Here is a 24,899-nt window from a genome sequence, read left to right on the forward strand (position 1 = left end):
GCAGGAGCGAGGAGCGGGGGCTGCAGGCAGAGCCTGTCCATGCGGGCTGGCCCGGGCCGGGGTCCCGGCGTGCGCGGCGGGGCACGGAGCGGAGCGGAACGAGGCGGGGAGCGCACCCGGTTGGGGGGTGCGGAGGCTGCCAGCTGCGGGCACGCGGGGATGCCAAGGGGTGGCGGGTGCGGAGTCCCGAGGTGCAGGATGCGGGGTGCTGGGGTGCGAGATGTCGGGGTGCCGGTGCCCCGGCTGGTCCCACCCCTGCGCGCCGCTCCCCGCCCCGCGGCCCCGCTCCCCCGCCCTCCCTGACGTGTGGCGCTGGCAGCCCGGCCGGTTCCGCATTCCCGACCCCTCCCCGCAGCCCAGGGGCCGCTATATAACCGGGGCTGATGCAACCCACCCCGCCGCCCGCCACAGCCTGCGGGAGGCGCGCACCGGGGCGGCGGAGGCGGCGGGCCGAGGCGGCCCGGCCGGCACCGACATCGGCATCGGCACCCGGCGGGGCCCGGGGGTCGGGGCAGCGGCGGAGGCGGTGGGGCTGAGCCTGCAGCCCGCGGCCGGGCACCCTGGCAGCCCGGTCCCCCTGCACGGTGGGTGCGGGCGCGGGCGGGGGCAGCGGCAGCGCCGGGGGGGGCGGCGGAGGGGCCGGGTGGGAGAGCCCGGAGGAGCATCCCGGCACGCCGCGGCGGCGGGCAGGGTAGGGGTCCGGCTGCCAGCAGTCCGGCGCACCGCAGCAGTGTCGGGAGACCCTCCGGGGGGGGGGCGCGGGCAGAGCCGCCCGGGAGGCTTGGAGCAGGGTTGCCACCCCTGCAGCTAGCTCTGCGCGGGGGCTTGGGCTGCCTTTTGGGGGTGCCTGGCACTAGGCTGCTACCACCGCGCTGGTCCGCTGCAGGGGCGGTGGGGAGCGGCCTCCCCCCGCTTTGGGGTGCTTTTCTTGCCTCCGCTTCACCTGTCGGCGGGGCGGGCAGGTGAGGGGGGGTCCGGACCCCCTCCGGCCGCCGCGTCCCTGCCGCAGGGGGGCTGGCGTTGCCTTGAGCCGTGCCTCCAGCCCGCGGGGCCCTGGGAAGGAAAGGGGCCCCGGAGGTTCTCCCACTGCTGGGTCCCAAGTCCGCTTTAGCAGTCAGGCATGGAGTTGAATGGAAGTTGCATTCTTTTGCACAGTCTGCTCCAGGAGGCACTTTTCTTTTTCCATGGGAGGGTTTGAGAGCAAATTGGGGGAAAGGGAGAAATACCAAGAGAGCAAGAGCCACGTTATGTTTCCATTTTCCTTTAATGAAGGCCCTGTGGAGGTGTATTTGAAAACACAGGGTCTCCTATGCCTTCAAGGAGGGTGAGAACACTGTGCTGGCTGGTTCCAGGGCCATATGCAGCGTATGGTGGCCAATGAAACGGGGCCTGGCTCGTTCTCTTGCTTGTCTTGGCAGCCTGCTCCATGGCTTGTATTACCAGCCCTGGAACACAACCACTGCCAAACTGTGTGTGTGTGTTTGGACTCTGAGAGCTCAGCAGAAACAAATGCTTCTGCAGCTCAGACCAGGATTTTTTAGCTAGTTTTGAGAAAACTTGCATGAAAAACTACCTGGAGGCTGTTGCTAGAGTCTCTGTTGGGAATCTGCTGGTGAGTGCTTGCATGGGGACATCTGGGAATGCCAGTCATTGGAGTTTAGATTCTTAGTATGACTCCTAGTGATTTAAAAAAGCAAAAACCTGCCCATCTGGGGGATGAGTGGGTGGGTGCAGGAACTGCCGTCCAAACTGTCCCTGTGTCAAGCAGCGATTGGCTGTCCCATGTTCCTGGGGTCTGGGGGATTAACAAGATCTGCCGAGAATTAATGTGCGGATTGCTGCCTCTGTCTCCTCACTGGGACGCTTATGGATGTGTCACCCTCCTCTTTGCAGCTGTTTCCCTCCTTACAGGATGCAAAGGTCTCTGCTGTGGTCCATGCTTAGAAAGAATAGATGTTCCCTCACACCTCTTACCTCCTCCTGCCCTCTCCATCTGAGCAGTGTGTCCAACTAGGCTGCTCAAGCGCAGGCAGCGCTGAGCATCTGCTCTGCGGTCTCCTTTGCCGTGTTAGTGTTTGCTACTTCAGCTGCATTGCCTGGGCCAGGTACTTGGCAGCATGTAGTGTCTTGAGTGTGAAGCTGTTGAGAGACTCTTTTCACTGCAGTAGGCTGTTTCTGGTGTACCTGGCCCCAAGAGCAAGGGAGGCAGAGCCATGGTGTGTGGCATGGACCCCTTGCCAGCCTGCATGTGTCCTGCAGCGCGAGTGCAGTAAGGGGGGGGGGGGGCATGGCAAACTTTATGCCATCTGTCTTTGGCTGCTTGCATGGATTTCTCAGTTATTTGGACTGTCCAGAGTATCAATTCAAGCATTGCAGGCTATTTTAACATGTAGCCAGGGAGCTGAAAGTCCATATGGGCCTCTCGGCTGAACGAGGCTGTTGCAAACTAGCCAGAGCTGGTTTTTATATGGATTAGAGGTCTTTGTGGATGACCCTGGCATTCAGGGCATAATTTTGAGGAGTTTGGGGGGGGGGGGGGGCTCTCATCTCTGAGGCCATCCTTGGCCCCTGAGGGCAGAGCTCTGTGCTGGAGGAGGGTTGTCTTCTTGAAGAAGATTCCAGCCCTGACCACATGTGGTCATGGTAGGTCCTAGGGGATTTCAACAAGTCAGTCATTAACCTCAGTGTCTGAGCTGCAGGCTGGCTCAGACCAGGATATTCCTTCCTCCACAAATCCCTTTGAATGCTTCAGGCAGAAATAGGATAGATTTTACCTTCCTGCTCTGCACTGCCGTCCAGTGGGTGGTGCAGCATTATTAAATGTCTGCCACAAATAATTAACTGCAATCTCTAGTACTATACTGTGATAATGAATTGCAATTTTTTGCAATTTTGGCAATAGAGGAGCCTTGCTATGCTAGGTGCTGTACAAAACCCTGCTGGCACAGGTTGCTTACAAGTCAATCACTGCATTGCAGTGGTGGGGGCAGTGTAATGCTAAACTAGAGCTTTTTACTACCCTGTGAAGATATGGAGGAAAATGCTCGGGGAACAAGGACTGTGAGCTGACTGTTTTGCTGATGGCAAAGAGGGGTTTATTTCTAAAGCTGAGGACTGGAGGATCATTACCTCCCTTCCTCATAATGGGGATAAAGAGTCAAAGCACTGGACAGGCAGGTGTGGGGTCTGATGGGGGGACTCAGTTGGGTGGGGGTTGCAAAACTGCACTTCTGCTGAGGAGAGGCTGTCTGCTCCGGGGTGCCCTGTGAGTGCAGTGCAGGGAGCTGCATGCCTCCCTGGTGGAGAAGAGGAGGGAGGCAGTGAGGCTCTCTGCATTCCTGTTTTCAGAAAGCTTTTCACCAGCTTCTGTCTGTGAATGACTCGGACATTCCTTCTGCCATCTGTGTGAAACTAGATGTGCAGGGCTGAGCCAGACCATTACCAATCAAGAAATGGGTTTACACTTCCATCTCCTGAGGAACTGTCCTTCACAGCTCCTTTCTCTCTTTAGTATTGTGGCCCTGCAGTCCACTTACTGGAGCTCGGGAGTTTGTGATGGGACATTATATGTAAGGGTGTTCACAAGCCCTGCAGCGCTTCTTCCACCACATGGGGTTGCCTGTGCGAGGAAGGGAACAGCACAGGCAACAGCTGGAGGCCTCTGTGGGAAGGGCACAGATGCTTCTTTGGCACTGCAAAACGAGGACCTGGCTGTAGGAGCTGTCTTTCCCTCTTGGGATGAAAGCGGAGTCTGGAGGTAGTGAGGTACTACTGTGTCTAGCATACAGAGGTGGTATGCTGCAGCTCAGTGAAGCTGCTAAGCCATGCTGTGATTGTGCCTTAAACTGACCTTTAAATAAAGGGGAGTCTCCCTGAATGCTGTGGAACACTAAGTAATGTTAGATCCTTGGTAAAGAGGGGACATGCACAGTTTTATCCCAGTGAGTATCACTGCAGCCCTTCCGTACACTACAGGTTGTGGGTTCCTCTATGTCAACAGGTTCAGTAGATGAACGAATGCACAGTGGCTGTTGTTAAAGTCCATGTTTGCCAGCACTACTGCATGGGTGTCTGAAAAGACCGGTTATAACCAAGGACTTGGCTGCTGCTGTGTTCTGATGGTTGGCAAATACCTTTGATACTGATCAGTGTGGCCTTTTGCACTGGCACTGCAAGTTACTACTTTTAACAGTACAGACCAGAAGAAGCTTGACAGGAGATGGGGTGACCTGCTGTAAGGTACAACTCAAAACTAGATGTGTCAGATGCTTCTAGAGCAGAAGACAGTTGCCTAGGAATGGGAGTGTAGCACATTTTGGTCAACAGAAAACTGTAGTTGCATGGCTAGGTATCTGTGGCACTGGGAATGTAGGGTAGTGGCTTTTGGCCTTCAGCTTCATTGTGCTTAACGTGGCACCCACTGGGGGCTGAACCTTGAAGCAGAAGAAGGTCTGTAGGCTCCAGTGACCCTCAGCACCCCAGCCAGAAGAGTCTGGATAGAAAAAAGTGAGCAGATATGTGCTTCAGAAAAATGCCCTGTCTTTGTTTAGAAAGTCACATTCTGCGGGCATGAGAATTTGGGCATGTGAGGAAAGGGCTTTTGTATAAATCATCCTTTTGCTAACAGAAGGAACTAGAAAGATGCAATGTAGGACATATAGGCTGAGCAAACTTGATAGCCAGGAGCCTAAAACAGTTTACAAAAAAAAAGCCTTAGTAAAATCTATGGAACCAGAAGTTGCTTCTCGTGGATGATGACACTATTTCTGATCTCCAAAGCAGCACGATTGCCTGTTGGCCAGGAGCAGATGAAAGGCCAGTTGGTGTGACTTAAGTGCTCCAAGAGAGTACATACAAACAGCACTTAACATGCTATTGCCATTATTGCTAACACTTTGATGAAGAGATCAAAGATCACTTGTATGGTGGCTTGCAGACTTTGGCAGTGCTCTGATGCATGACAGCTGACAAGTAATGGCAGGCACCCAGGTCAAGCCCAGAGTGAGAGAACAACAGGCAAGGCAGGCCTTGGTTTTGCAGGCAGCATGGAGACGGGCTGGTAGGACAGACTTTGCCTTAGTGCAGTCTTAACACAGGCAAAAAAGAAACATGCTGGTATGTACAGGGTGTCAGAATCTACTGCCTGGCAATATTGGGTGCTAGACTGACTCTGAGCATCAGAAGGGTAATTGGATCAACCATTGCAGATGTCAGAGCATGTAAAATAGCTTATGTTGGAAGAATCTGTGATTTATAGACAGCGAAATTGAAAATAAGGTTGCAAACAGCCCTCACTCTTGCCAAGAAAGCTGACAGCAGAGATAAGACAGTAACAGCAATTTCAGCTGAAGTGTGACTGTAAGAGCCTGCTTTGGGATATTGTGGTCTTCTCGGCAGCATCAACTGCATTTGGTTTATAAAGAAGAAAACAGCAGCTCTGGTTAAGTGAGGATGCGTAGGATGGTCCTGGAGGAATAGTGGCTACAAACTAAGGCAGCTTCTGCACAGGGAAATGAAGGTATGATTTCAACACAGGTAGGCATGACTGCCAGTTCTAGTCTGTGGGTAAGAATAGCACTGAAGAGGTGGCAGGAGGGGTGTGAACACAGGCTAGCAACTGGAGTGCAAGCCCCTGGGGACACTGGGTTACGTGGATTATGCTTATGCACATTAGATTTATGCTGTAACTGCTGTGCAAACATCAGCTCCTTCAAAATAAAAAAGCTTCCCAGAAAAAGCAGCAGCAAAATCAGCATGAGAAAAGATCCCAAACAAATGAAGATTAGAACTACAGGAGAAAGGATAGGAGGGTACACAGGGACAGAGTTGCTGAAGAAGCTGAGCAACTGTATGGGACAGTAGCAACTTGGTAAAGCTTCTTCCTACTAGGTTATGGGCTCCAGAAGATAACAGATCCTGGTAATAGGAGAAAAACTATGAGTAATGGGCACTGCCTTTAAGAAACACTAAATCAACCAGTGTCACAGATTGTTGACCGTAAGGACATAACTGGGGGACAAAGCACAGAAACTCATCACTGGGAAAGATGCAGCAAAAGCAAGGTGAGCAAAGGAAGCTGTAGTGTTGTCAGCTTTTTGGGGATGAGACTGCTGATAAAATAACTGAGCCTGACTTTGAGATTAACTGAGACCACAACAAGAACAGTGCCAAAGCAAGGATGCAAAAGTGACTGCAATAATTAGGAGGGTTTACAGACATTTCGGCAGGGGGTCACGTCTTGTGTTACAGCACTTTAACCAGAACAAGGGGAGTGCAGGGGCAAAGCTAAGGAAATAAAAACTGAATTTTGACCCATGAAATCATGTGTTAACCAGATTTTTGCTGTAAGGCTAGTTGCTGAAGAGAGCATTGAATGACACAAGCTGCTCATCACTGAACTGAAGTTTTAAAGTCTCTTCTGTCTCCTGATTCTCTCTGGAGCATCTTGATGTTGTGGCTTGAAACGATGAATAGCATCAGTGCAGAAGGCATGTAAACTTGAGCAGCTGGTGTCACGCAGATGCCAGTGTCAGATGTAAGGCTGCACGTTCTCTTTCCCCTTTCTGCTTTGCTTTGCTGTTGGCTTCGTTATGTGAAAAAGCGTAGCTGATACAATGCAGGAATTGTGTGGTTTAGCTGTATGATACTAGAAAGCTAGGTTTTACTGAAGACACAATGTTTCTCAGCTCATGTGAGGACACATTGAAAGACTGCCTGACATTGAGGGAAAAAAAGACTGTTAACAATCAGTTATGAAAAGAAAAAATATCAGAATCCCAGTTAAAGCACTGTATTAGAAAGTGAAGGAATACAGAGTTCAGTTGGTTCATGTGCTTTAGAAATAACAAACACTGCAAAGGAATATCCAGAAAGGAATTAGGAATTGGCAAGGCACTAGCCATGTTCATCCCCAACCAGCAAGATGTGGCTATTGAAAAACTTCAACTTTAAGGTCAGCCTTAGATCTTGAACTTCAAAGTTTTTTCTGCCCTATCATACAAGTGTGGTAGAAAAATGCTGGAGCTATAGGCAGGCATGTCAATGTCTTCCAGGGTAACAGCCTCAGGAAGAAGACCAACGTATTAAATAGAAGTACATGCCTTGGCTTTTTTGGCACAAAGTACAACTTCTTACCTCTAGTGTTAACCAGAAAAGAAGGTGAAAGTATCTGGGACTTGGGATGAAAGGAAAACCTCTTTTATAGGAGGAAGAGGCAAAAGGAATGGAACAAGAGTCCCTCTGATCAGCAGGGAGTGACAGTGCCTGGGGCTGAGGGGCATTGAGGGCTGGGTGGGACGATAGGTCACTGTACCCCTGCTCTACAGAGAGAGATGGCATCTCTCCTCACTCCCTTCTTATTTCCATGGGTATATAGCCCTGCTGGGAATGGTTTTAATTTCCTTCCCAAGGTCTAACTCAGCTTGATTTTCAGCCGTTCTCAATGTGCTCCTGAGCAAGATCCTGCTTGTAGAAGTCACCTTCCCCCTTTCCACCTAGTTCTCAGCTCATCTTAATGCACAGGTTCATGTTCTTCCAGGTGGCTCCTGGTGCTTTGGTTTCCACAGCTTTAGATTTAGTTTATAGTGATGCAGTCGTGATGTGGGCTTTGGCAGTGCAGTCAGTCCCTGGATCCAGGATAAGTTTTGAGAGCATGTTAGGTATTGGGCCAGCTCCTTCACTCAGGTCTGTGCCTGAAGTCATGCTGGTACAGAGCCTATTTCAAGGCATATTAAGCCTCTAGATCAAACAGGTAGAGGGAAAAGATGGTCCAGAGAAAACAATGCTTTTTCAGTTCCTTAGCCAGTTGTCTCAGGGGGCTGCCCCAGACTCAGGTGTGTAAGGGGGTGCTCGGACAGGCAGTCCCAGTCTGGAGAACAGATTTCTCCTCCCTCCTTATTTCATAAATTGCAGTGACCGTCAATTTGGTCTAGCTGAGGAGCTGGACTGTCAGGCCCAGTGCCTGGGTGCTGTCAGATGCATGTCATGATGGAAGGCAACAAATTAAAACCTAGTTCCCAAAGTCCGGAATGGATTTTGCCATCCAGTGCTGGGCTCAAGGTATTGCCCAGCCTGAAGCCTGTGAAAGGGTGGGTCAGGGCCCTAAATCAGTGTGTGCCATAGTAGCTCATATGTGGTATTTGCAGAAGGGAGACTTCAAGGGGGTGTTCATATACTTTAGCTACAGATTTCATTTATTTTTACTTAAGCATAAACTGTTCAACCTGGGGATGGACATCTATGGCATTGCTGGTGAGGGTGTGTGCAGCAGCCAGTGTGGGGTGCACTGCTGTTGGCAGGTGTCTTCCCCAGTGCCACAGCATGTCATCTTAGTGGCAGCGGCTGGGAAATGGCTAGCTCTGCAGTGCATGCAGCTACCCCAAAATGGTAGACTGAATTTAAACCTATGCAGCAGAGTCCTGTAGCAGTATGTCCTGGGAGTCATCTCCCCTTTGCCATGCCACCTCACTTGCCTGGTGTATCTCTGAGGAAGATGGTAAGGATTTAGGCACAGTCCCCAAATAACTTTTTGCATGTTTCTGTCTGGAGTGTACCCAAGGGTAGGATGGTGCCCAGTTTCTGGAGGAGGGAAGCATCTTAGCCATGTATAGTCCTGAGAGGAAGGGAGGGACATAGCATGCAGCCTCAGAGCCCTGCTGTGAGCAGGCATCTCCTGACATAGTACAAGGCAACCACTGCAGATGTAGAATAACAGCTGTCTGGTTTAGAGGTCGCTATGGAAGAATGACAACTTTGGATCAGTTTAGGTCCTTGCAATCCCAACAAGTTGACATGTAGCCTTTCCTAAGGTCAAGTATCATTACAAAGTATTTTCTCTTTTTATTCTGTCTCCAAATGTGCAGAAGTCTATTTCATCACGTAGTATCACTATACTTCAGAAGTTACTCATCTCTCCTCTTTCCCATCTTCTCCTTTTCAAGCTTTAATGTTCTTGTGCAGATCACCTCTGCTGGGCCCAGCTTCCTCCCCCTGCATACCAACACTGCTGGGTGCTGGCCTGTTCTCCCCTTTCTGGTTCTTCCCTGAAGGATGACTGGAGCAGAGGGCTTGATTCCTGCTCACCACCTCTTTATGGTCACAGCCTTGCTGCATTTGCTTTCCACGCTCTTTCTCAAGTCCCACTAGTCACTGCTGCTGTCTGCTGAGCAAACTGTGCCAGCGGACATTTCATGCTGACACCTGGACCTCTTTGGTAGCAGACTAGAGCATATGACAGCTCACAGGGTATTGCAGCTTGTAGGCACTCTGATGCAAATCCCCTTGTCTGTCATGCCAGTACAGCTTGCACAGCACCCATGCTGGGAGCTGTGGAGCTTGCATTAGCCTCTCTACCCTTCACTAACCTGTATGATTGGCTTCCCTTCCCTTCTGCTGCTCATCTCCTGTTCCTTCACATTAACAAATATACCAAATAATTTCCTGGGTAAAGAGATGTGCCAGCACCAAGAAATCCTTAACTTCTCTGCTTGTGATTGTGATGATTAACCCCGTTCAACCTGTTCCCACTGACCCTGCTTGAGCAGGGGGATTGGACCAGGTGATCTCCAGAGGCCCCTCCCTACCTCAACTGTTCTGTGACTCCCATGATCCAACAGTCCTATCTCATATGCAGCTTTACTCAGGTTTTCAGTCTGGTCCTGACATAGATTTGTCACCCCAGGATGGCAAGTGCTGAACTGTGGCAGCTGGCTTGATGATATGTGTGTGCCTCTGCTTAGCACAGCTGTACTGTCTGGACAAAAAGTCTGCATCACCTGCTACCTGGTCCCTCAGCAGCTGAGAGTGGATGCTTTGGAATGAGCAGGGCAAGTGCATGTTGTGCCTTGCTTAATGCACCTCCTCACTTTGGCAGTTGGTGCTGTCAGAGCTTCCAGGAATTTGTGCAGACTGATGTGACTGGTCCTTCATGGGCCCCTCTTCCAATGAGTTTGACCAGCTGCTTGTTGAACCCTGCCTTGTGACTAGGTCTGGTGGGTATGGGAAGCTGCTCAGTGAGACTTTTGTGTCCACTTCATTAGCCTGTTTCTCTCTCCTGACATCACTGGTCCTTCTTGTTGCTTGGGTGCCTCCTGGCAGGGGGGCAGGGTGGGGTAGACGCCTGGAGGCTCCCAGGGTGTGCTGGGACCAGTCTGTCTGGGCAGAGCAAGGAGAGCAGTGTACAAGCACTGCGATGTGTGGTTCAGTTGAGATGGGGGGGACAGGGGGGCATAGTTGCTGTGTGGACGGAAGTTGACTCTGCATGTTGTAACTGGGTCACTTGTGAGTGTCCCAGGCCAATTACACAAGCAGGGGTGTACTTGTACTGCAGCCAGCAACCACCTGCTCCCCTTGCTTTCTGGCTGATATAACAGCTTTAGCTCTATGGGCTTCCCATTTCAGGTGTAATTTTATTTCTTTATCTCAGTTGCTTATTCTTCATGTTTCCTGGTAACTCCTGTTCTTCTGCCTATAAGTGACTTGCCAAAGCTTGTTTCGATCCTATTCTCCTTTGTGCTGCAATTTTTTTATTTTCTTCCCGGAGAAAAGAAGCCTTTCACACCTTGTTCGCCTGGGCCTTGTGCTGTCGGGATGGATGGGGAGAGGCTTGTCCTCTCCAGCCTTCGCTTCTTCCTGTCTGTGTTGGGAGATGTTTGTTCAGTAGCAGGTTTGTCTCTCAGTTTTATCCCTGGTCCCCATGCAGCATGTTGCAGCCCTGACCAGAAGAAATCCAGGCTAAAGTATATAATGATCCTCTCTGTGCCATTTTCTTCTTGTCCTAATAACCTACACATTAATCAAAACCCAGTTAAGAGCAAGCCTTGATCTTCTGCACTCCACAGAAAGGTGTGACAAAACTGGTAGTCCACAGGACCACACCACTGCCATTGCAGCCAGCTCCTGTTCTTCTGGTGTTTTGCCTCTCAGGTCTCTTCCCTTCCTGATCTATACACTGGTAGTGTATCCTTCCTAGCAGGATTCATTTATTTGTTTCTATCACCCAGGTTCTGCTTAGCCGCTTGCCTTTGCCATCCCTGGGGAAGATCAGCTGCTTTCCCTGGCTCGCACCCTATTAGGTGATGGGACTGTAGAATAAGTCTGGCTTGTTGTGAGGCCCTGTAGCTGGGTTGTAACGGGCTGTGTCTCACTCTTCCTCCAGCCTACGAAGCTGTTTCCTCTGCTATGATGCCAGGGCAGATCCCTGACCCGTCCCTGACGGCCGGCGCTCTGCCTGGCCTCGGCCCCTTGACTGGACTGCCTGGCACAGCCCTGACAGCTGAGGAGCTGAAGTACGCCGACATCCGCAACATCGGGGCCATGATCTCACCACTCCAGTTCCTGGAGGTGAAGCTTGGGAAGAGACCTCAGCCTGTGAAAAGCGAGGTGAGTCTTGGGGGCTGCTGGTCACAGATGGCCCTGCAGGACCGTCGCCTTCACTTGCCTGAGTTTCTCTCCTGCCTGTGCTTGGCTTTCCTACCAGGGTGGCCAGCAGTGTATTTTATAAGCAGGTCATGCTGCCTGTTTGGTGATGTGCAGGCATGTTGGCAGCTGCTCTACTGGCTGCCTCTTCCTTGTGCCTGAATTTCTGTCCCTGCGGTATGGGCTGGGAGTGGTGGCCTTGGTGTCCCAGACCTGACCAGTCCCACACAGCCAGTGACAGCTGGCTGAACTCAAACCCTGCCTGCAGAGCAGGGTCTGGCATAGCCAATGTGTCCCTAGGTTGGGGCACACACCCAAAGGAGAAACCATGTAGCCCGTCAGAGGGCTTGCACAATGCTTTCATCCTGTCTCTGGTGCCAATGAGCTCTTGGTGCTGCTGGCGTTAGTGTTGCCTTTCCCACGTGGATGAGGTGTGTGGGTGAGTGGCAGCGGTGACTCAGCTTGTGCCACAGGCGCTGCTGGCTGGGGCTGCCCCTCAGGGTGGTGCCTGGCTTCACCTTGGGGTTCCTGGGATGGGGAAGGTGGGTGGCTTCTGCTTGGTACCGCAGGCTGGCAAGTCAGAACCAGGCTGCAGGGACTTGGGACACTTGCACAGCGTTTTCCTTGTGTGGTTGTCTCATGTGTTGGTTGTCTGGTCTTTGACTCCTTGACGCTTGCTGTGGTGGTGGTGAGTGTTTGCACCTCCCAGTGCCTGCAGACAGAGCTGGGAACCCATCAATTCCATGTTGGTTAGGGTGGTGGCTGCTGTCAGAAGGTCTTACAAGCAGCCTTGCTGAACAGTGCATTTGCTCCCATGTGAGGATTCATCAGAAGATGCTGTGTGGGGATGGGGTGACGTGCAGTCTCTGGAGACCTCAGTGAGGAGGTGCTAGATGATGTGAAAAGCTGCCCATGGTGAGCTGAGGAGGGTAAAATATCAGTTCCAGGGAGCAGCACACTCTCCAAATGGTGCTGACGCCTGGTTTGACCCAACTCTTATGGCAAAAGCTCAACAGCACCCAGGCCTACCTGTGGGGAGGGTGCCTGTTCCTTCCCCCCAGCCCCTTGTGGTGGACTCGTGCAGGGAGAACTGGAACAATGGAGCCCATCTGATTGCCTTGCACAGGAACTCTGTACCGAGGGGGGTGTCCAGTCAGCTCATGCAGCATCCCATGGAGCTCACCTGGAGAAGGACTAGGCAGCTGAGCAATGGCAGGCGCTGAGGCTATGATGTGGCAGGAGGCCATCGGAATGGCCTGGGGGATGCTAGTGGCTTTGGTCCCTCTGGGCAAAGCAGTTGTGTGTTGGCACATGAAGCCAAATGCTGTTCCAAGCTCTTGGCCTCAGTATCATGCAGAAAACAGGGTGCAATGCCTGCCTTGCTTCATGGGTCGTGGAAGAAAGAGGGAGTCTGTAAATGTGCTATCTTCTGGGGCACAGCCCCTTCCCTGAGGGGTCTCATGCACCTCTGAGCTGGCCCTGCAACAGCTGCTTTTGATCAGTAGACATATGGATGTGGTCTCACCAGCCTCTGCATAACAGGGACAGGGCAGCTCTGCCCTGCAGCAGGTACTGGAAGTGTCCTCTGAGTGACTTGTCGAAACACTGTGTGGAGGAAAGATACAGGGAGATCCACTGGCAGCCCCCACACATCTGCCTTCCCTGCAGCTGGCTCCTCCCCTGTGTGGCCTGTGAAGCCAAGGAGTTGAGGACAGCAAATGGAGCTGCCCCTGGCACAGGATTTGCAGCTAAAGTCTGGGGGAGCTGAAGCAGTAGCTGATTATCCCATGAGTAGCCAAGAAGCTGCCCACACATAATTTTGCAATGCAGCCTGCAGCCGCTTTCCTCTTGAGCAGAGCTGGAGCCCAGGGATGCTGGGTACCGGCATGCCAAGCTCTGTGCAGCGCATGGAAGGTGAAGACCCTGTGCGCTGGGTCACAGGCAGCTTCCTCTGCTGTGCTGGGGCACCAGCATCTCCTGGCACTGGGGTGTTTGTCCCTGGGAGTGTGCATAAAACCCACCCAGTGGGTGCTGGCTTGCCTGCAGAGTGGTGGATAGCCACACTGGACAGGCTGCCCTCCTCTTGGAGCAGCTGGAGACAGGTGCTGCCAGCCTCCTCCACCATCAAAACCTGCCTGGGGTGCTTCATCTGGGACAGAACCCTACCCTTCAGGCTTGGCCCACCATCTGTCTAAGGGTATCTAAGGGAAGCTCCAGTCTGAGACTGAGTGGACCGAGTCTATTCCTCAGGCTTGGTGCACCTCCTTGGTCCCTGATGCTGCTGGCTAAAGCAATTCAGGAGGCAACCTTAGACCTTCTACCCACAGGGTTCCCCTGGAGATTGGCTACTGAAACATGCTATGGGGTGATATATAATCACTTTCCCTCGTGCTTCTGAGTAGAGCCCTAACCCCCAGCAACCAGGGCCATGTCACCTTTTTGAACTGAAATCAAGCAGAAGCAGAGAGGAGGAAACCTACTTTCTTGAAGTTACAGGAGCTGAGGTCAAAAAGCCGAGCCGAGAGTTCAAGCTGCCGCTATCTGTGCTGAGCTACCCTCCTTGAGCATATGTGTCCCATCTAAAGGACACAACCCTGGGCTGGACCCTCTGTGGGGTGGAAGGGAAGCTGAAGGGGACAGGGACAGGACACTTATTCTTTGATTCTCACTGACTGGAGCAACAGGGTGTGGAAATGTGTCAGGCAGCTCTCAGAGATACTGTGAGGCTTGTGCAGTTGCTGTTTGCTCTTCCAGTTCCTCTTACAACTCAAGATGTATTTTGCAGGAAAGTTTGGTGTGTGTTTCTTGAGCTTTGGAGCTCTTGAGCACAAGTCCCCTCTCTGCATTGTCCTAATAATCCTTGAACTAAAAGGCTGAGAAGCTATTTAAGGGGCAGACAAATGGTTGATAAATGTGCAGAGGGGAATGGTGGCTACCCTGATGTCTACCTCCTCTTAAACTCTGCGTGGAAATTTTTGTAAGAGCTTCATGTGCCTTTGCTGTGGGGTATCCTGGTCCTGTCAGAAAGAAAAGGCAGCAGAGTGTGGAGTTAGAGTCTTCCTGGTCACTTCTGCTAATGCCTGCTGCATCTGAGTTAGGTGGGTGTAGTGAGAGCTGGCCATTTCTAACTGGATTTGGGGACATCAGTAGAGTTCCCATCGTGGTTCTCACAGTTGTGGTGTATGATGCCCCACAGCACTGCCTTGGCAAACGAATGGTGGCAGCCTGGCATTACAGAGCTTGTATGTAGCTTGTGCTGATTTTGCTTAATATTTTAGCCCCAGCTAAAATAGCAACTTTAGTATAATGCTTGGGAAGTAAGGTAGAGTAATAGCTTTTGCATCTTCTGTATAAAATTTAGACATTGGCTTCTAAAGCATGTTACATGCTGCATATTGGACATGTAGCTTACTTAAGGTACTCCTTCACCTTAACTCTGCTAACTCAATGTTTCATCCTGTCCTTGCACATAACATTGAGATGTTTTGATTAGTGGGCTTTGGACTCGGTGAATGTTAGCAGTGTGCACAGTTTGCTGTGGATGGTGGCACCTGCAGCTTTCGTTTCCTGCAGGTAGCACCGGTGTACCTATGTGTGGGGTAATCTGATGGCCCCTCACTGCCACCACCACTTTATGGCCTTGGCATTGGAAATCTCTGACTTTCCTTTTGAGGTGACTAAGCCCAGGTGCTAGAGCAACAAGGCTGTTCAGAAGGTGTAACTTGCAAGAGGCTCATCTGGGAGATGTGTCTCTCAACCACAGTGACTTGGGAAGGTACAAAGGGGAGAATGCAGTTGCCTTCTCAGACTGGAGCTGCCCTTAGACAAGGTGCAAATAGGCTGTGCAAGTGCTCATAAAGCAAATGCTGCTGCTGCATTTGAAAAGATGTGGGCTGTCAGGTATCAGTTGGTAGGAACGAGGCAGTTTGGTCTGACATCTCAAATTTTGGAGTCCCAGGCCAAATGTGGATGAAGGCACTGAGGACTTATTCTCTAGACACACTACAAAGTGTAACCTGGATGCTGACTTTGCAGGGCTTTCCAGCACTCAGATTTTTGTCTTGAAGGAGATGGTTTGGGTTCTCGGAAAGTATGCCATAGGCCATTTACACAGGCTTTGTAGTAAATACCCCTAAATACTTTGATTATACGTTTTCAACCCATAGGACTTATTGGCCTGGCCTGTGTGGTTTTGAGTCAGATAGCTCAGAGCAACTGAGTCATGGCGGACAGCTCAGGCACTACTGTGTCCTGCTTCTTTCCAGGGGCCTGTCCCCACCTTACTGTGGTGGCCCTGTGACTCGGGCACTGCTGAAGCTGCAGGAGACAGACCCATGCACTGGAAGGGGGGAATAGCCAGACCCAGCTAGGGGACCTTTCAGATTTCTCTGCCTCTTGACCTTGGCTGCATGTGTGATGCTTCAAATGACTGTGCTCAGAGCTGCACCTGTAGACTCTGTGTGACAAAGTGTCCCTGTCTTTGTGAGATGTGGCGCTATCCTCTTGTCTCTGCCCTCTCTGCAAAGAGTTGTCTGTCCCCCACCAGCTGGGTCCCCAGCTGTGGGTACTTCACTGGTCTCCCTCCCTGTGTCCCCACAGAGTGGAGTTTGATGCTGTGGCAGCAGCATGCCTGGTTCCTGGTGATGATTAGACCACATTGCTGGTGGCCACTGGCACAGATGGCTGCCACCCTTCTCCTTGGCCTGTGACCGGTGGGGCTGCTGAGTGCTCACCCCTGCCTCCTGCCCTGCCCCACACCTCCTGGCTCTGACCTGGGCTTCTCCATCTCATTGCAGCTGGATGAGGAAGAAGAGAGGAGGAAAAGGCGCCGGGAGAAAAACAAAGTAGCAGCAGCACGATGTCGTAACAAGAAGAAGGAGAGGACGGAGTTCCTGCAGCGGGTGGGTGACCGTACCTGCCCCAGGGTGCAGTGGGGACCTTGGTGGGGGTCTCTTCCTAGAAAGGTGCTGCAGCTGTGGGCAGCAGTCCCTCCTGGACCACCCCTCTGCTTCCCCCTTGCTCCTACGCCCTTTTCTAGGAAAACACGGGCCTGCTGCCCCCCTTTCCACAAGGCTGAAAAGGTAGTGGTGGTGTGATGCGCCCAGGCAGAGCTCGGGGGCATCCCTGTGCCTGTGGTACTAGGGATGGAGTGAGCTCTGGGCTTGGGGCGGAAAGAAGGCTGATAGTGTCCCTGCCTCAGTGCTGGAGCAGGGGCACCTGTGGGAGTGTTGCACAGGGCAGGGGCTGACAGTGTGCTGGCCCCTTGCCCAAATTCCTGAAGGCTTCCCTGTTCAGAGGCCAGATGCCCCTTACCAAGGCAGAAAAACTCACAGCACCTTGCTCCTTTTCTGCAAGAGGTGGTGGGATGTGGGCAGATGACACAGCAGAGGACCAGGAGCCATTTCACAAGGGCAGATCCTTGCAGATGAGGGGTGAAAACTTAAATGCAGGTTTCCTATCACCCTTCCAGACCATGGAAAGCAGCCAGGCAGGTTTTTGCTGTGGTGCAGCAGAGACCTGTCCTAGGAGGTGGCTGTGTATTTCCTTGCAGTGGCACTAGGTAATGCAAGGCAGTGGGGCTGGGGATGAACTGCCTTGGAGGGTGCCTTGGCAGGTCTTCAGGCTGCCCCTGTGTTGCAGGAGGGGCTGAGGGGCAGCACTGAGCAGAGATGTCTTTTTGGTCAAGTTGTTTCTCCTTGCACCTTGTCCTGTTGGAGTAGTCACATGCAGTTGTTTCTGTCCTGCTAGGAGTCCGAGCGTCTAGAGCTCATGAATGCTGAGCTGAAGGCCCAGATAGAAGAGCTGAAACAGGAGAGGCAGCAGCTGATCCTGATGTTGAACCGGCACCGTCCTACCTGTATTGTGCGAACAGACAGCATCAAGACGCCCGAGAGTGAAGCCAACCCGCTGCTGGAGCAGCTAGAGAAGAAGTGAAGGTGGCACTGGGCCAGGAGGAGGAGACAGTGGTGCAGGGTCTTCCAGGGTCTCTAATGTATGTACTGTATGAAGAGCTGTGCACCCAGCCCTGGTGCAGCCAGGACCCAGTGGGCTTCCTTGGGAACTATGGGCCAAACAAATATGGGGACAGAAGATCAGGAACCTGTCAACCATGTACTCTGAGGCTGAACCCGGGAGCAGGGCTAGCAACGCTGGTGAGGGCAACCTCCCTGTGATACCTCATCACATCCCTTCAGCCTGCTTGCAGCCCCGGGAACCCATGACGCCGCAGCACGTCCCGCAAGGACCACGTGCCCCATGGGAGCAGGGGAGGAGCGGTGGCTGCGCAGTGCCTGCTGGTGCCCTGCCCAGAGGCTGCCGCCGCTCCTGATGCACGCTCCGGAGGGAAACCTGAACCCAAGAACCACAAACACTTGATGCAGCCCCGTCTGGTGGGCAGGCCTGTCGGGGCTCAGTGGCGCAGGCGCCCCCCACAAGCACACTCTCAGTATAATGTTTACAGCCCAGCTGTCCGTGTCGGCCGTGCTTTTGAATGCACATTTTTACACTTTTTTTAAAGTATTTTTTACAAAGTTTTTATACAGCGATCTCTATATGGATTTATATAATCACTAGATGTGATCCCATAGAAATGTATGTTATGATGGTCTGTTTGTTACAAATGCATATGCCACAGTTATCTCCATTGTGTTCCTTGTCAAGTAGCGTCTGGCTCCTTCCCCAGCATGCTGGGAAGGGGGCCCAAACTGCCCTCTGCAGTGGTGTCGCTACCCTCTCCATCCATGTATGTCCTTCATAGTACTCAGTTCTGTATCTCTCAGTAAATGTTACCCTTACGTATGCTGTCCTTCTGTGCTCTGTCCAGGTCAGGCCATGGTGGGCTCTGGCCAGAGTTCGGCAGCATGTGCCAGGTCTGACCATGCTGGGTGCATTCCTGGCCAAGTGGGATGGTGCAACTGATCCCAGAGCTAGTTTTGGTGGTTTTCTGTGTTAGCAGCTGTGGGCCAGAAGAATTCACTCTGGGGAAGCTGGGAACCTCAGAGGTAGCTCTGACTGTTGTCAAGCAAGAAGTAGCTCAGTGCTACACTGAAGAGGGCAGGCAGGACATGGCATGTTGACTGGAAAGGCAGAGGTGTGAGACAGGGAGACGATCTCATCCTTACCTGGTCCTTCTTGCTTTAGTCAGGCCTGAAACAGCTTGAACTCATTTTATGGATGAGAAAAAGATGGGGGGAGCTGTGATAATGTCTTTGTCATGGTGATGCCTTCAGGGAAGGAGATGGAGAATGGCTTCTTTGGGTCTCTGCTGGGTCCTAGCCTTGCCCTGAACTGATGTGCTGGGAAAGCTTTTAAAGCTTGCCCTGGGCTTTGGCCACTGCTGAGCACAGTGCTGTGGAGGTTGAGAAGATAATCAGCCAGGTGTGTTTCGGATGCTAGGACTGAAAGAGTTGGCACCCCCATATTAATAACCAAGCCCTGACACTATTGCTGTGTTCCTGACTCTTAGATACAAAGAAAGGGGAAAGTGCCTTGGCCTGCCCCAGACCAGAGCCTGTCTCACACATGGGCACCACTGAGAGTTGTCTCAGGGGCAGTGGTGTACCCAGTCTCTTCCCAGTTCCCAGTCAGTGTCCTACCTGCTACCAGTGTGGATGAGACTACTCTGATGCAAACTGCAAGTGAAGGAAGCTTTCAGCATCTGGCACAGTTGCATACTCCAGCCATGAGCACTGAAGCGGTGCTGGAGAGAAGATGAGCTTGATCTAAATGTGCCAACAGCATAGGAGGAATTCTTCCCTGAGCACAACTGCTACTCTAGTGTGTGTTTCTCTCTCTGTAGCCTCCTTTTCCAACCCCTAACCTCCAGGAATAGCTGACATTAGTCCTTTCCTTATTTCATGCTTTCTTCCTGCATTTCCCCTCCCTTTCTATAACTTTTGTCTCTGGGACCTCCCAAAATGCTGCCAGTTGCCTTATTTAGTTTGAAGCACAATGGGCCTGTTACAGGCAAAGTTTTTGCCCTGGGAGGACTTGTTGGCTGAGGTGCTTTAGAGGGATGTGTAAGGACAGGACATGAAACAAAGCTGGTGGAGAAAAGCAGCATCTGGCCTGGTTCCCACTGCCTGCTGTGCAGCCCTTGGCTGGGTAGCTGTCCTTCCATGCTTCCTTCTGTCCAGACCCTGCAGTGGTGGCTCAGACCTGACCCATTTCTCAGCTACTGTCAGGGACCAACCTTTGTATTTTGAGGAACACTATGCCTCTCATCAAGCTGTGCTGGATGCAGAGCACTTGCTGGGCCTGCTTCTCTCTTCAGGGCTTTATTTCCCTTTGAGAGTGTACATTGTAATGAATTTCCAGGCTCCTGCAAGTATCAGTTTCCTCTTTGGTGGTCAGTGGGAGCTCCCTGTGGGACATCAGATGGTCCAGCCACAGGCATCTCATGCTTTTTCCTCACCTGGAGGGCCTGTGTGCATATCTCAACAGGAAGGGGGACTCTTGCCCACCTGCCACGTACCTTCCCGCAGCACTGGCAGTGCTGTGGGTGCAGGCGATGGCCCTTCTCTGGCAAATGGCCACACTGCAGTAGAACTTCCTGTTATGAAAACAGCTGGCTTGAAAGATAAATATAAGGTGCCCTTTGAAACCAAGCACACTAGAAGCAGCTAGCAAAGGCAGCAGCAGAAGAATCATGGATCTACATCAGTTTAATGCTCAGTTACTCCAGCCAAGGCTCAGGCAGGAGTTATCTGGGCCCTGGCAGTACCCAGATAGGTTTTTTGCCTGGGCTCCTGTATATCCTCCAAACAGCCTTTTGCAGCATTTCAGTCAGTACCAAGGGGTTTTCCACTCAGTTTAGGGCTTTTCTTTTCAGGGGACTTGATTAGGCTATGACCCGATGAAGTTAAAGCAGAGGTTTAGGGCCTCTACCCTGTAGGCCACAGCTTTCAAGTGTTGAATGGAAAAGGCTCCATATCTGTGCAGCCCTGGGCTGAAAACCCCTCCTTGTCCCTGTAGGAGATGGGCTATTTGATGTTACTGACTCTGGTAGCATATGTCCTTTCCACTACCCTCCTGCCAGCAGAGGTGCAAATATTGCCATGGGACAGGCGACCCCACTGGCATCTCAGGCTGGCATCTCCTGGGCATGGGCAGGAGCAGCAGGCACGTGCCAGGCGCAGCCCATGTTGCTCCATGCCAGAACGGTGCTCCCAAACCCAAAGAGCAACGGTTGTACCTGTGGCAATGTCCTCCCACCCGCTTCCCCTTCATGCAAGAGCCAGTAATGTGGGGTTGCTTGGAAAACACAAGAGACACTTCTCAAAGGTCAGGCAGCCACCTCCTGGCCACCCCACACAGCCTCTGCAGGGTGCGTCGTGGGCCACTACGAGAGCAGAGCTGATGGTGTTATGCACTTCTGGGACGGGGCTTGGTGCAAGTGGGGCTGGAGCTGATAGCCTGATTGATGCGAGGCTGCTGCCAGCCCCGTGTCCCCCGGTCCAGCCAGTCATCAGGCTGAACCCTGAGTACTGATGGGTGTGTGCATGCACACACACACGCTCAGACCTGTGGTTCCCTCCCACAGCTGGTTGTCAGATGGTCTCCACAGTTGCTGGCACTGAGCACGGGAGACCTGGAGGACCACAGCCCCGCTGCAGCTGCTGGCACGCAGCCCTTACTCGCTGGCTAGGCCAGCCTGAAGTTCACTTGTGCTCCCATAAACCCGCACATGAGGTGGCTGGAAATACATTTTCGTGAGCCCAGTGGTGGGCTGCCGCAGGGCTCACGTACTGGGGGCCAGAGAAGCCCCGGCGCAGCCGGCCGCCTGCGGCCGACCTCTCCCCTCTGCTCTGCCGTGCCGGTCCCTCCTGGGGCCATGTCGTGCATCCCCTTAAACGACCCCGCGGTCGGTGCTGCCCACCCCCGGGGCCCAGGCAGGGGAGCCCGAGCACTCCCCCGGGGCGGGAGGAGGCGGCGGGGGGACGCGGGGCCCCCAGCCCGGCGGGGCGCCGGGGGCTCAGCCCGCCGGCAGGAGGAGCTGCGGGGCCGCGGGAGCGGCGGGGCCGGGCCGGGGCCGGGCCGGGCCGGGCTGGGCTCCACGGCAGGGAGCAGCGGCGGGCAGGAGCCGCTGGACGCCCCTCGCCGCCCGCCCTCAGCCATTGGCAGCCGGTGCCGGGGAGCCCCGGTGCCTTTCCCGGAGCGCCGCGTTTGTGTGAGCCGCTGCTTTCGAGAGCCCGCCCGGAGCGCCGCGGCGGCTCTGCGTCCCCAGCACAAGACGTGGACCTGTTGGAGCGGGTCCGGAGGAGGCCCACGGGAATGGGCAGCAGGCTGGAGCACCTCTCTGTGAAGAAAGGCTGGGAGAGCTCGAGCTGCTCAGCCTGGAGAAGAGAAGGCTCTGTTGCGGCCTTGCAACATTTAAAGGGGGCTTAAAAGAAAGATGGAGAGGGAACTTTTACCAGGGCTTGTATTGTCAGAACAGTGGGCAAGAGTTTTAAACTGAAAGAGGGTAGGTTTAGACTGGATATAAGGAAGAAACTTTTTAAATGAGGGTGATGAAACACTGGAACAGGTTGCCCAGAGAAGTCGTGGATGCTCAATACCTGCCGGTGCTCAAAGCCAGGTTGGATGGGGCTTTGAGCAACTTCGTCTAGTGGCGGATGACACTGCAAATGGCAGAGGGTTGGACTTGATGATCTTTAAAAGTCCTGTCCAACCCAAACCTTTCTGTTATTCTATGTTCTTGGTGCCATCCTGCAGTGTCAGATGGTTCTTTCCAGAGATGAGAGTCTGCTCACGGCTTCCTGGCCATTTCACCTGCAGACCTCTCTGCTTGCAAGCTACCTGAGGTGGGTCAACAACTGGGACCGCCAGCAATAACTCCCAGGGTGCCAGAAGCCGCCTCCACCGCATGCCCATCTCCTGTTTTGTGACATCCACATTCAGGCCATAATCCTTGTGCTCCTTCCCACACTCACCAATTTAGGCAGGAGCTTTCTCCAAGGCATGATACTACATTTTTCCTGAATCCCAGGCAGATAAGCCCCACCACATTTCCATTGCTTAGATGCTTGTCCCAGCTCCCCAGTGTCCTCCAGTTCCCCATGCAGAGCCACTCACCTCTTATCCCCCAGGGAAAGGTAGGTGCCACTTTGCCCCAAAGCACCAGGCCTGAGGCAGTGCTAGGGTGATGGGCTGAGGGTCCAGCTACTGCAGATTTATATGAGCGCTCCACACTCCGTTCCTGACTCCCTTCTTATTGCTGGACCCCTGGCAAGTGGCAGCGCCCATAGACAGCAGGAAGCTAGTTTCCCCACAGGGTCCCTGGTCTTGCCAGGTCCTCACTCCTCTCTCCTGCAACCAGCTCATCCCAGAGCAGCTGAACAGCCCATCGTGCTCCCCAAAGCTTGGTCATGGCTCCCTTCCTTTCCTCATCTTCTCACCATCTCCCCACCTGCTGCCTCTGTGTGGTGCCCTGGGAGCAAGGGCATCCACCTCCCGCCAGCCTGCAGCTGGTCACAGGCAAAGGATGCTTGGAGGCCGTTACTCTGCAGTTTTTCACAGTATCATTCTCACTTTGTGTTTGAAAAACTGCCTCCCCTGCCCTTCTCAGCAGGGGCTGAGGGCGACTCCGTGACACTGCGGTAAGTGGTATTAACTAACCTTTGCCAGTGACCTGCCTCTCTTGTTTCATTTTGAGCCAAGGGCAGCAGGTATTCATTTATCTTTGTCCTTATTGGTTCTTCTACTCAACTTGCTGGAAAACAAGCCCCAGAAATCCCCAGCCTTGATATTTACCAAGAGACACGGAAACTGCTCTGATTACCATGGGTGCCAAACTGTGCTGAGCGGCTCTGGCACCAATGCGGTCCACAGCTGGGTGGCAGGACTGGAGCTGGGGAAAACTCCTGCGCTGCCAGGATGATCACAGGGAAATGAGAAAATCCGTCCACCATTTCCCTGAGCCTGGAAATATCACCTGGCTCCCCATGCCTTTGTGCATTTTTTGGTTATTGTGATCACTGGTTGCCGGCTGTTGGAGTGTGGGGGTGAGCCAGCGGGAGGCACACACCAGCCATGGGAATGGGACCGTGGGCATCCCCTGCCCCTGTGGAAGCACTGTGCTCCTGCTGGGTAAAGGAAACTGCCCCAGATGGCAGAGCCGGGTGGGTCACTTGTCCATGGGTAAAGGCATGAGCATCCCCACACTGTGCAGCTGGTGGGGTGGCCGGGGACGTCTCCCAGCTGGTACATGGGGGCAGGCAAGGTGGGTGTTGTCAGAGGCGTAGCCAGCTCTGCTGGCAGAGAGCTTTCTGGCAGTGACTCTGCCACCAACCCTTTCTGTCTGAGTAAAAAAAAAAACTTCCCTGCAGTCAGGAGGTCTCCCTGGCTCTCACTGCCAGGGAAGGGCTGGCACCCGTGACAGCATGGCTGGGGTTTGCCTTTTCTCTGCAACTGAACCCCCTGGAGCAGAGACCTGGGAGCAGCTGCTGGCCTGGGCTGACTCCCCCACTGCGACTGAGTTTTAATTCAAGGTGCAGCCGGTGCCTGTGATGCTTTCCCAAGCCTTGACGCCGTGGCAGCCTTGGTGGCTCTGCCTGCATACAGCTGGGTCTCCTGCTCAATGCAGGCACATTTCAGCTCCTCACTGCACATGTGCGGAGAGGGCAGAGGAGGAACTGAGGCTGGAGCTGGGGCTGGCAGGAAGGGTCAGAGCAGGTCACACAGGCTAAAATGGGCTCTGCAGCCTGGGTATTGCCTGGGGCTGGGTTTGGGTCAGAGCTTGGCTGCAGATGCAGTGTCTGGTTGTGGGATGAGAGAACTTAATGTCACTAAGCCTTTGGGTTTGTCTGTCAGCACACGCAAGAAATTAATCCAAATTAGCTAAAGCAGTGTGCTGTTGCGGTGGCATAAAACCCTCCACCAGATGCCGTGCTGCTGAGTTAAAGTGGGTTTACTTTGGTTTGGCTATTTCAGGTGGAGTGACCCACTGAAGCGGACTCCAGCCCACGGGATGCATTTGGCAGAGCGGGTAGCAGGTATGACTGCCCATAGTGATAAGCTCTTTGTAAGCAAAGCCTGCCCAGCAGGGCGGGAGCAAAACCCAGTTGTACCAAGACTGCTTTAATTCTGAATAAGAGCATCTGCCAAGGGGTTTATTGCACTTCAGTTGCTTCCAAGTTTAATATAGCTTAGCCATTCTGAATGTTCCTGTGCAGACAGGCTCTCAGTTCCCCATCAGTAAAGGAATGGCTTTCCTCTCTCCAGCCCTGTGTCCAGATGTCCGTGCGCAGTGCATGAGCAGGGTGCAGTGGGATTTGGGGAAAGGTCCTGGGGAGGGGGAAAAACTCTTCACTGGAGGCAGGAGGTTGGTCACTGTGGGTAGAACTGACAGCTCCACATCCCTGTCCAGCTTGAGGGACTCTACTAGACGAAACGGCCCCATGCTAGCAAGCTGATGGGTTTTTCCAGTCCTGGCTCCTAACACTGTGAGCTGGAGCTCCTAGGAAATATCAGGAAGAAGCTACTTC

The 24,899-nt window shown here is 53.1% G+C and overlaps 1 protein-coding gene across 1 annotated transcript; it reads left to right on the forward strand.

The window, feature by feature from the left end:
* The first annotated feature begins 330 nt into the window (after positions 1–330).
* Positions 331–18,209, forward strand: JDP2 (Jun dimerization protein 2). The gene is made up of 4 exons (XM_064460411.1): positions 331–584; positions 11,156–11,379; positions 16,212–16,316; positions 17,164–18,209. The coding sequence occupies exons 2-4, from the start codon at positions 11,179–11,181 to the stop codon at positions 17,347–17,349; spliced, it is 492 nt and encodes a 163-aa protein (XP_064316481.1). The 5' UTR covers positions 331–584; positions 11,156–11,178; the 3' UTR covers positions 17,350–18,209.
* Positions 18,210–24,899: the final 6,690 nt, after the last annotated feature.

The sequence above is a fragment of the Phalacrocorax carbo genome, chromosome 9, assembly GCF_963921805.1.
Source record: "Phalacrocorax carbo chromosome 9, bPhaCar2.1, whole genome shotgun sequence".
In the NCBI taxonomy this organism is placed as follows: Eukaryota; Metazoa; Chordata; class Aves; order Suliformes; family Phalacrocoracidae; genus Phalacrocorax; species Phalacrocorax carbo.

Coding starts and splice junctions, on each gene's coding strand:
- JDP2 (XM_064460411.1), top strand. CDS start 11,179: ATGATGCCAGGGCAGATCCCTGACCCGTCCCTGACGGCCGGCGCTCTG. Junction 11,380..16,211: donor CTCAGCCTGTGAAAAGCGAG/GTGAGTCTTGGG, acceptor ATCTCATTGCAG/CTGGATGAGGAAGAAGAGAG. Junction 16,317..17,163: donor GGACGGAGTTCCTGCAGCGG/GTGGGTGACCGT, acceptor CTGTCCTGCTAG/GAGTCCGAGCGTCTAGAGCT.